Source organism: Herpailurus yagouaroundi, unplaced genomic scaffold, assembly GCF_014898765.1.
Source record: "Herpailurus yagouaroundi ecotype Mexico unplaced genomic scaffold, PumYag 67641, whole genome shotgun sequence".
Taxonomy (NCBI): domain Eukaryota; kingdom Metazoa; phylum Chordata; class Mammalia; order Carnivora; family Felidae; genus Herpailurus; species Herpailurus yagouaroundi.
In genome coordinates, this window is record NW_024420442.1 from 169,093 (window position 1) to 179,493 (window position 10,401).

Below are 10,401 nucleotides of genomic sequence, written 5' to 3' on the forward strand. Positions count from 1 at the left end.
GTGTCGGGCTCGGTGCTGACAGCTTGGAGCCTGGAGCCAGCTTCGGATTCTGTGTCTCCCCCTCTCTCTGCCCCTCCCCAGATCATGCTCTGTCTCTCTCTGGCTCAAAAATAAATAAAAACATTAAAAAAAAAAAAAGAGTTCTGTCCTTCCTGGTAAAGGAAAGAGAGATACATTTAACAACTTACATCCTGCTTTCAGGCAAATGGGGGGGGGGGCAGAGAGTTTTTCTTATATCTATTCTCAATTGTCTCTAGCTCAAAATAATCCTATGCCGAAGTGGCATATAATACCCTACCTAATCAATTGAGTCAGATAAGTAGGGGGGAAAAAACCCATCAGATCAGTTAAATGAATGCAAACCAAAAATAAAGACAATTTTCAAAATTTTTTTTATTTTTCCACCAGTTGGGTCACAAAGCACTGAGATGCTATTTGGTAGAAGTCGGGTGCTTTCTGTGAGATCCTAGTCTGAACATGATGCTCAGGCCTGCAGATGCCTTTAGGGCAAAGGAACTTGGAACTCTTCCTTCTCCTTATATTCTTGGGACCAGATTCAGCTGGAAACAACAGGTCTCAGGAATGTACTGAGTCAGACATCTACTCATTTCACCACATGGATTCCACCTTGTTAACTGATTTCATATCCCTCTCAGTTACTCTCTATTTGATGCCTAAGCAGACAGTCAATTTGATGCAAATCATCGCTCATGTTGGCCATTTTACTGAATTTTTAGGCTGGTTTCTGCAAAATGATGAATCTGTTAGCTCTTTTTCCCTTGCTTTCATCTAGACGTTCTTGTTCTCGTTATATTGGAAACTACAGAGATGCACAAAGGAATCTGAAAAGATGTATCAATAATAAGTAATCTTAATTATCCTCCTTTCAGGGATACCCACGTTGGGAAAAATACAGTGGCAATTAAATTAAGGCTTCCCTATATGTAAGTGAATTGAAAAAGATTGGTGTTAAGTGTGTGTGTGTGTGTGTGTGTGTGTGTGTGTGTGTGTTTATTGAACTTGGGAGAAGTGAAAATGCTGTTGGTCTGGATAGGGACTCAGGTGGCCGGGGTGGGGGAAAATGAAAATGACCCGGAAAAATTTAAACAAAAAAGATGGCCCATATACATTTAATTATTCCTTGATCTGTGCCTCTAATCCTCACCTTCATAACCAGGGCATGCATATCCAGACTTTTGCATTTCATAATTCCTGTCCTCCTTCAAAGCCTCATCTGTGTGTGTGAGTGGGGGTGAGAGGGACAAAGATGATTTTTTTTTTTCTGAACCCTGTATCCTTCTAGCAGAGGAGAAAATCCTCTGCAGAACATGGGGGGTTTTTTGTTTGTTTTTGTTTTTCAACGTGGTCATTTAAATTTACTGTTAAGTAATCTCATGATAAATAATAGGTGTTCACTAGAAAAAAATTAAAGTGATTTACCATTGTTTAATTCTGCTAGCCAAGCTGCACTTGCCCTGAAGAGCTGCATAATTTATTCAAATGACCCGAGGCTTTTAAAGTCAATCTTCCAACAGAAAAATTATCCCCTCTCCCCGGGAGAGTGAATTTTTTAGTGTACCGCTTCCTATGGCTGACATGTATTTGACTCCCAAGTGTATTTACACTGTTGGCTTGACTTGGAGTTCCTTGCCAAATTAATAATATGCTGTATTTCTTGCTTTAAGTGGTGTCAATGTTATTGTTGTTCCTTAATTTTTTTTTTTTAATATTTAGTCATTTTTGAGACAGAGAGAGAGAGAGAGAGACAGAGACAGAGCTCGAGCTGGGGAGGTTCAGAGACAGGAGGAGACAGAATCTGAAGCAGGCTCCAGGCTCCCAGCTGTCAGCACAGGGCCCGATGCAGGACTTGAACTCACGAACTGTGAGATCACGACCAGAGCCGAAGTTGGATGCCTAACCGACTGAGCCACCCAGGCACCCTGATTGCTATTCCTTAAAAAAAACCAAAAAACAAAAACAAAAAGCAAAACAAAACAAAACCCAAAAAACCTTTTTCCTTAATTTCCTGCAGTTACAGAGTTTTTCTTTGAGTTGTGAAAATTTTTGCTTCTAAAATTATGAAGAGGCAGAGTAAACGTTCTTTTAATCTTCTGGGAAATGTGTGCCGCTTTAAACCTTATTTACGTCAGAACTTACTGTAACGAAGGACAAAAGCTCTAGACAAGGTCCCCTGCTCCTCGGGGGTGTTCAAGGCTAAGGTCTCCCAGAGGCGAGCCTGCAGTCTGTTCTCAAAAGTTTATAGCTTACCTCCCGGCTGTTCCTTTGCACCCGGTACGAGAGGGGGGCTAGAAATAGAGCAGGGTGGGAATCTGACCCATCGTGACCACTCAGGAGGCTCTGGTTTGGAAAATTCCCCTGTATGCAGCAAAAGCAAACATTTGAAATGGCCGGAGAAGCTAGGCTGAGACGAAAAGTAAAACCGGTTCCTATTTCACCTCTCCGGCTGATAACCATTTGTGCCTGCTCATTCGTTTCCCAGACATCGGTTCTCCATCATGTGCACGGAGCCTCCACCTGAATCTGCCCAGAGCATAGGAAACAAATATTGTGACATAGAATACAGTGGTGTGTATGTGTATCAGGCGCATTTTCTCAGTGTTCAAACTCAGTCTACCCAAAAGTATCACCAAACCGTGGTGTGCACACCTTTGAATCCTGCTATGTTTTTCAGGCAACGGTGCCCTCTTGTTTCTGGTCCCGTCTGCTACAGACAGGATTGACTGCAATACGGGGAATAAAATTGAGAAAAATATCTTCTCCCACATAACAATCCTCCAAACCCCTTTCCCCTTCTTTACTGTTTCTGTAACAGCTTTTGAATGGTCAGCAGCGACTTTTTGTAAATGGCACGTTCCTTTCCGCCAGGACAAAGAATGAGCTTCAAGGGCCAGCTCGCGCTCCCTCCCGGGACGTGGAGGTTAAGAGCACGGACTCAGTCATTAGATCGCCTCGGTTAAAATTCAGATGGCCTCATTTAGTAGCTATGTGACCTCAGAAAAGTTACTTAAACTCTGTGAGCCCCAGCTTCCCGATTTGTCAACTGGAGGCGACGGTAATATTTATAATTGCATCCACCATATGCAAAATGTGGTTTTAAGCACTTTAAAAATACTAGCTCATTTAATTTTCGTTAACTCTGTGATGTAGGTGATTAACATCATCCCCATTTCTCAGCTGAGAAAACTGAGACAGGAAGAAGGAAAGTAACTTGGCCAAGGTCAAAAGCAAAGTAAGTGGCCCAGCTGAGCTTGTGGAGTTGGTCGTTGTGTCTTAGAGGCCATGTACATACCAGAACATTCTATCGCTTCTCTATTAAGTTCTTGGGCACTCAGCCGTGTTTGGCACTTAGAGTTTATTGTCGGTGTTGTCACTACCGTCGTCTGTTCTTATCTTTTTTCTTTTGTCACTCTTGCTGCCGTGGGACTGATTGGAAGGCTGGTCAACCCCCCCGCTCCCAACAAAAAGAAAAAACATGCTATCCCTCCTATCAGCACCTCTCCAGCAAACAGCCAACAAAAATTGCTTAAAGCAAGGGAGAAATGTTCTCAAGTTTAGGCTCGAGTAAAGGTGTTACCGTTCACTGCTTTCCCTCTTCACTCCTCAACTCGTCCTAGAATGCCAGTATCAGGGAGAAAGAAAGAGAAAATTCTGCAAATCGTTATATTCTTCGTTTCAAGTGAGCCCCTGATTTCAAAATTCTCTAACACATTTGTGGAAACTTCATTTTTTTTTTATTTGAGATTTATTTGAATGAGCTGTTATGATTGGAGACAGTGAGAATTTCAGATTAATGTTTTGCAGCCAAAAAAAAAAAAAAAAAAAAAAACCTCTCTGGAAAGCTGGCAAGTGTTCATAAGTCAGCCCTAGAATTATGTAGGTTGAAGGCTCCCAGTGGACAGACCGAACATATAAGAAGGAAACCAGAGATCTGGTGCTATTACGTCCCCGAGTCTAAGGGAACGAAAAAGCACAGAATTCAAAGCATTCTTCAGCCTGAATTTTTAAGGTAGGTCTGCACAATTTCTATATACTGTACTTGGAAAGTAGAACATACATTAAACGAAAATATTTTTTTGTGGATGGACTTTCCCTTTTTCCTGTATTTTAACACTGTATTTTGCAAAAACTCTTAAGTTATTAAACTACTGTTTCTCTTACAGGGGTGCACTTAGGAACTAGGCAAGCTGATTTATGATAACTAAATTTTAAACCCCAACAACCAGTAAGTCTTCAAGTGGGTTTATTTTAGATTCTTTCACGTTACTTTGTTAGGTCCAGATGATGAGAGAATGAGCTTTAGACAAAAATGAGAACTTTTGCTGTTTACTAGGAGATTCTTTGGTGATTACGTTTTTCTTTGAGTAGTTTATATGTATTTTGGAACTATCAAAAGTAATAGTCTTTCCTTTACTGTGTTTATCTTCAGCTAATTTTCTTTTGTTTTAAAGCAACGTTGCTCCTAAAAAAAAAAAAATAAAATAAACCAACCCGGTACCACAGAGCGTGGATTATAACATTTGAGAGCCATGTAGCATTGTCATTATTTTGTTGTGTTAAAACTGAATGGTAGCAAAGGAAAAATGATACAATTATCTCACGATTCATCATTGATGTTCAATTCTTATTTCATTGAGCAATCAAAAGTGTTTCTGCTTGACCCTACATCAGGTTTGGCTATTTTTTTTTTCTCGTTCTTTTCCTGATTGAAAAAGAAAATGGATTTCTTTTCAAACAGATGAACTATCTATATGAAAAATGAATAGTCTCTATTAAAATGTGAATGGGGGCTGTTAGAAATAGGGGCACATTCCATAATTTCCTCTTAATGATACTATTATTGTGAAAACAATGGAAAAGTGGGAGCAAAGGAATTATTTTTCATTAGGAAAAACCAACCACAACCCCCCATCTCAATATGTTCCTTTTGCATATTCTCGTTTTCAGTCTTTTGTACACTTACTTATTTTTTCCATAGCTTATGTTACTTACATTTTCCATAGCTGTAATGATTTGTACATAATTAGTTGCTTGAATAAGGCATTTCTCTATGCAATAGCGGGCAGCTGTGTGGTTTCTAGAAAGTATACAGACTGAGATATGTGCTCAAGTGTTTTTGAAATATTAACTTTTCTTATTTCTTGAGGCCTTCTTTATTCGCTTCCCATATTTCTATTGATTTCCCTTAAGCCTCTTAAAAATATGATAGAAAGGATGGGCAAAATAGAGTTTTGTTCAGAATTTTCGGTCCCTGATGCAGAAATGTCTTAACTGCTTGGTACTGTTGAGGAAATCCTCTGTTCTTCTTCAAGAAGCAAAACCCGTTCTTATTTCCCAAGGTGTGGTTGTGGTTCCCAATGTTTTCTGTAATCGCCCACCTTCTTTTTTGCTTTCAAGAAACTTTCAAAACGCTCAAGATTTAAGGACGTCCTAAACTCTGTATGTGTTCTGAGAGTTCCTTTTTTTTTTTTTTTTTTTATCTTCACAGGAGGCATAAGAATTAGGAGCTGCTGACCTTTCAGTATGAAGGGCAACTTCACCCTCGCCGCCATCAGCAAAAACATCACCAACAGTCTTCACTTCGGACTCGTGAACATCGTTGGCAACCAGTCTACCTTCAACTGCTCGCATAAACCGTCAGATAAGCACTTAGACGCAATCCCTGTCCTCTACTATATCATTTTTGCGATTGGATTTCTTGTCAATACTATTGTGGTTACACTGTTTTGCTGTCAAAAGGGCCCTAAAAAGGTGTCCAGCATTTACATCTTCAACCTGGCTGTGGCTGACTTAATGCTCTTGGCTACTCTGCCTCTCTGGGCAACCTATTACTCTTACAGATATGACTGGCTCTTCGGCCCCGTCATGTGCAAAGTTTTTGGCTCCTTCCTGACCCTGAACATGTTTGCGAGCATTTTTTTCATCACCTGCATGAGTGTCGATAGGTACCAATCTGTTATCTATCCCTTTCTGTCTCAAAGAAGGAATCCCTGGCAAGCGTCTTACATAGTTCCCCTGGTCTGGTGTATGGCCTGTGTGTCCTCGCTGCCAACATTTTATTTCCGAGACGTCCGAACCATTGAGTATTTAGGAGTGAATGCTTGCGTTATGGCTTTCCCACCCGAGAAATATGCCCAATGGTCAGCTGGCATTGCCTTAATGAAAAATATCCTCGGTTTTATTGTCCCTTTGATATTCATAGCAACGTGCTATTTCGGAATCCGAAAACACTTACTGAAGGCCAACAGCTATGGGAAGAACAGAATAACGCGCGACCAAGTCCTAAAGATGGCGGCTGCTGTTGTTTTGGCATTCATCATCTGTTGGCTTCCCTTCCATGTTCTGACCTTCCTGGACGCTCTGGCCTGGATGGGTGTCATTAATAGCTGTGAAGTTATAGCCGTCATTGACCTGGTACTTCCTTTTGCCATCCTCCTGGGATTCACCAACAGCTGCATTAATCCCTTTTTGTACTGTTTTGTTGGTAACCGGTTCCAGCAGAAGCTCCGCCGGGTGTTTAGGGTTCCAATTACTTGCCTCCAAGGCAAGCGAGAGAGCATGTCGTGCCGAAAAAGCAGTTCCCGTAGAGAAATGGAGACCTTTGTGTCCTAAGCGTGCGAGTGGAACGCAGGGTGACAGCACGGCCACCTGGTTTGAGGTTCCCTGGAATTATCTTTTGGATGGCTCGAGTGACATGATAAGTTTTGCCCTTGATGGAATCTGGTCTCACTGTTCCAGAACAGGAAACCAAACGTAGCTGGAAGTTTGATCCAGCGACTTTCAGGAATTGCCCCTTTCCTGCAGTCTATCGGCACAAGGCTGTCGTTGGGAAGACAGATCCGTAACCTAGCAGTAACTGAGGATTTATCTCAAGTTATCATTAATAACAAATTGTGAATGGTGATTTGGGGTTTCAGATTTCTCCTGGACGAATGATGAAGTTTTTTTTTTTTTTTATTGGTTTTTTATGTCCACTTTTCATCAGGCTTCCCTCTTGAACCAAGGGCAGTTTTTTAACTCCTTGCATTATTTACATTTCTAAGTGAAGTATACTGCAGTAGATTGGTACTGAATTATTCAGGCTCTAGGCAAATGCCTTCAACTTTAAAAAAATATTATGAGTAATCACCTTTTACATTTTACTTGAGCGTAGGTTTATATTTAAGACATAGCTACATATTGAGTAGGGCTAGGAATATAGATTAGATCACCTGTACTACATTTATCTTATTTTTACAGTTATAGGAAACAAAATGTATAATAACGTAGAAATAATCTAGATTTGAGATTAACAAATATTTGAGTGTGCACTAACCTCTGAATAAACACTTTTAAAAAAACTTTCTATCCATTTTAACTATTGTTTGGAGATTTCTATGTTCTCTGATAATTTTTGGAAAACAATAACTAAACACCGTGTAGTGTTGTAAAATGCAAAGGTCACTTTTTACATCCTTGACCTTTTGGTGCTTTGATATATAGGAAGTTGGCTTGACTTTTATTATTGATGCTCTCGTTCTGGGTTGCTTCCCAAAATATCTGCGTGGCTTCTTTAACTCTTTAATTTGTAATAAACCTTTAACTGGCTAGGAAAAATTTATGCCAGGATGGAGTTTTGATACCCAAGGAGACAAAGAGGTCCAGCAAATGACAACTTTGGTGTCACATAAAAACCCCTACCTGTCAGGGCAGTGTAATGTGTCTTTGAAAGTAGAGACCACGGGCAGACTGAACTTGTACGGGTGGATTCTGTTTCTTCCAGATTTTATAGGATTCTGTGGCACTCTCTTAAATCAATCGCTGGTCCATAGACCTCTTTTTCCACACTATTAGCACTCCTGTCAGGAGTACCTAGAGTTTACGTAGAGCATGAGTCCTAATTTTAGAAGTTAGACATTTCATTCTGCACCAGCCCCATATTATACCAGGTTACCTAGGACCTTCCTAGACCAATGCTGACCTCTGAGGTAGAAATAAATGTTTCAAGGACTTAGTGTTTCTGCCTTGTTCCAAGGCTATAGATTAAAGAATTCTCTCACCCCACTTTCTGGGAAATTCCTAATTTCATGTACTCTATTAGTATCAATGAAACAAATAGCTAAATGTGTAACCAACTCTGACTTCATATCCTAAATAATTTTGTAAAACATTGCATATAAATAAAATCTTGAATTGGGAGATCATGTGTACCTACTTTTTTTTTTAATTTTTAGTTTTTTAATTTATTTACTTTTTAAAGGTTATTTCTCTTGGGGGGGGGAGAGGGGCAGAGAGAGGGAGGGAGGGAGGGAGAGAAGAATCCCAAGCAGGCTCCCATGCTGTCAGCGTGGAGCCCAACATGGGGCTTGAACTCACGAACTGTGAGATGGTGACCTGAGCCAAAATCAAGAGTCAGACGCTTAACCGACTGAGCCACCCAGGTGTCCCCCTTTTTTGATTTTGACTACTTCCAAGTATGGAATCTTAACCTTCTGTTGTACCCGTATCCTCCTTGCAATCCCTACTGATACTTTATAGTTTCAGTCCTCACCAGTCCTTCTTCTTCATGCGCTCTTCCAAGTCTCTCTCTCTCTCTCGACTCTTCAACCATAATTCCTTATTAATTAGGAAAAGAAAGTCCAGATTGTCTGTAGTCAAGACCATAAGGGATCTGGTCCTTCCCAGCCTTTCTTGGCTTTTTCTGTCTCTGCCCTCTCTCTCTCACATTCTATGTTCAAGCGTCACAAAGGGACTTCCTGCTTTTTTAAGGCCCAATGTTGTTTCCTGCCTCTCTGCTTTTGTTCACACAACTCTGTGGTCCTGAACACCCCTCCAATCATTCCCACCCCCAGGATCTCTCATTCAGTTGATGAACACCCACTCAGCTTTGATCATGCAGCTCATGTCCATTCCTTTACCACAATAACATTTATTACACTAATGACAATACACTCCCCCACCCCCGGGAGCTCCGTTAATGAAGAGAATTGTTTCTCTTGTTCTTGGGATTTTAATTCTGGCTTCCACTGCCATAGGAGGCCAGTATTGAGCTGTAAGTAGTTCTCTGAGGCTTGGACTACAGTGCTCTTTCCTGAGACTAAGAACAAATAAATGTCAGCTGAAAAGGTGGTGCACGAACATGCCATCTCTGACTGCAGCAATGTACAAAGGTATAAATATCCTCTTTTCCCTTTGAAAATGTAAATTTCAGGTAAGCTTCTCAGCGAATGAAGCTTTTCTTCTCATTTTGGCCGTATTTCCAGGCATTACCTAATCTCCTTCCTTTTTCTACGGCCCCTCCTTGATTCACATCACCCACGCAATGTCCAACAGCCACGTAATTATATCAACAATAGCTACTGTTAGGTGAATATTATATGCGGTATACTATTACACGTATTTTATGTGAATTATCCCATTCTATTTCCACAATGACTTACTTATTCTCATTTTGCAAATGAGGACACTGAGGGGCGCCTGGGTGGCTGAGGTGGTTAAGCATCCCACTCTTGATTTCATCTCAGGTCATGATCTCATGGTCGTCGGATCACGCTCCGCATTGGGTTCTGGGCTGAGCATGGAACCTGCTTGGGATTCTGCCTGTGCCTCTCCCTCGACCCCTCTCCTGCTCCCATATTTGTTTTCTCTCTCCCTCCCAAAAAAATTACGCACACACGCACAGGGGCATCTGGGTGGCTCCGTCGGTTGAGCATCCGTCTTTGGCTCGGGTCATGATCTCCAGGTTCGTGGGTTCGGGCCCCTCGTCGGGCTCTGTGTCGACAGTGCGGTGCCTGCTTGGGATTCTCTCTCTCTGCCACACCCCCACCCCCCTCAAGGTGAATAAATAAACTTTAAACACATACACACAAACCTCCCCCAAACCCCAAATGAGGACACTGAGGCACAAATCTTTAAATTTGGCCCTGACAGATGATCTGAGCCATCCCGACAGCAGTATTTAGTAGTTTAAGGGGCGCCTGGGTGGCGTAGTCGGTTAAGCGTCCGACTTCAGCCAGGTCACGATCTCGCGGTCCGTGAGTTCGAGCCCCGCGTCGGGCTCTGGGCTGACACAGGCTCAGAGCCTGGAGCCTGTTTCCGATTCTGTGCCTCCCTCTCTCTCTGCCCCTCCCCCCGTTCATGCTCTGTCTCTCTCTCTGTCCCAAAAATAAATAAACGTTGAAAAAATAATTAAACAAAAAAAATAAATATGCATCCTAAGCTACCGAGCTGATATTCCAGAGATGGTCTTGCACCGTCCTTGAACCTTCCCTCCATACCTCATTGTTTGCACATCTCTGACCATAGCAATACAAGGTGCATATATGCGCCTATGGAGAAAAAGAGAGCAGGCAGATGAATGAGGCTTTCTCCTTTTTTCCCCACTGCCCAAGAAAAGGAGAAAGC

The 10,401-nt window shown here is 41.6% G+C and overlaps 1 protein-coding gene across 2 annotated transcripts; it reads left to right on the forward strand.

Moving 5' to 3' along the window:
- The first annotated feature begins 3,927 nt into the window (after window positions 1–3,927).
- AGTR2 (angiotensin II receptor type 2) lies at window positions 3,928–8,196 on the forward strand. Of its 2 annotated transcripts, XM_040467989.1 has the most exons (3): window positions 3,948–4,027; window positions 4,182–4,243; window positions 5,507–8,196. In XM_040467989.1, exon 3 carries the CDS (start codon window positions 5,542–5,544, stop codon window positions 6,628–6,630), a length of 1,089 nt encoding a protein of 362 aa, XP_040323923.1. In that variant the 5' UTR covers window positions 3,948–4,027; window positions 4,182–4,243; window positions 5,507–5,541; the 3' UTR covers window positions 6,631–8,196. The 2 variants fall into 2 exon arrangements, with proteins under 2 accessions (XP_040323922.1, XP_040323923.1); XM_040467988.1 differs by lacking the exon at window positions 4,182–4,243 and having other exon boundaries at window positions 3,928–4,027.
- Window positions 8,197–10,401: the final 2,205 nt, after the last annotated feature.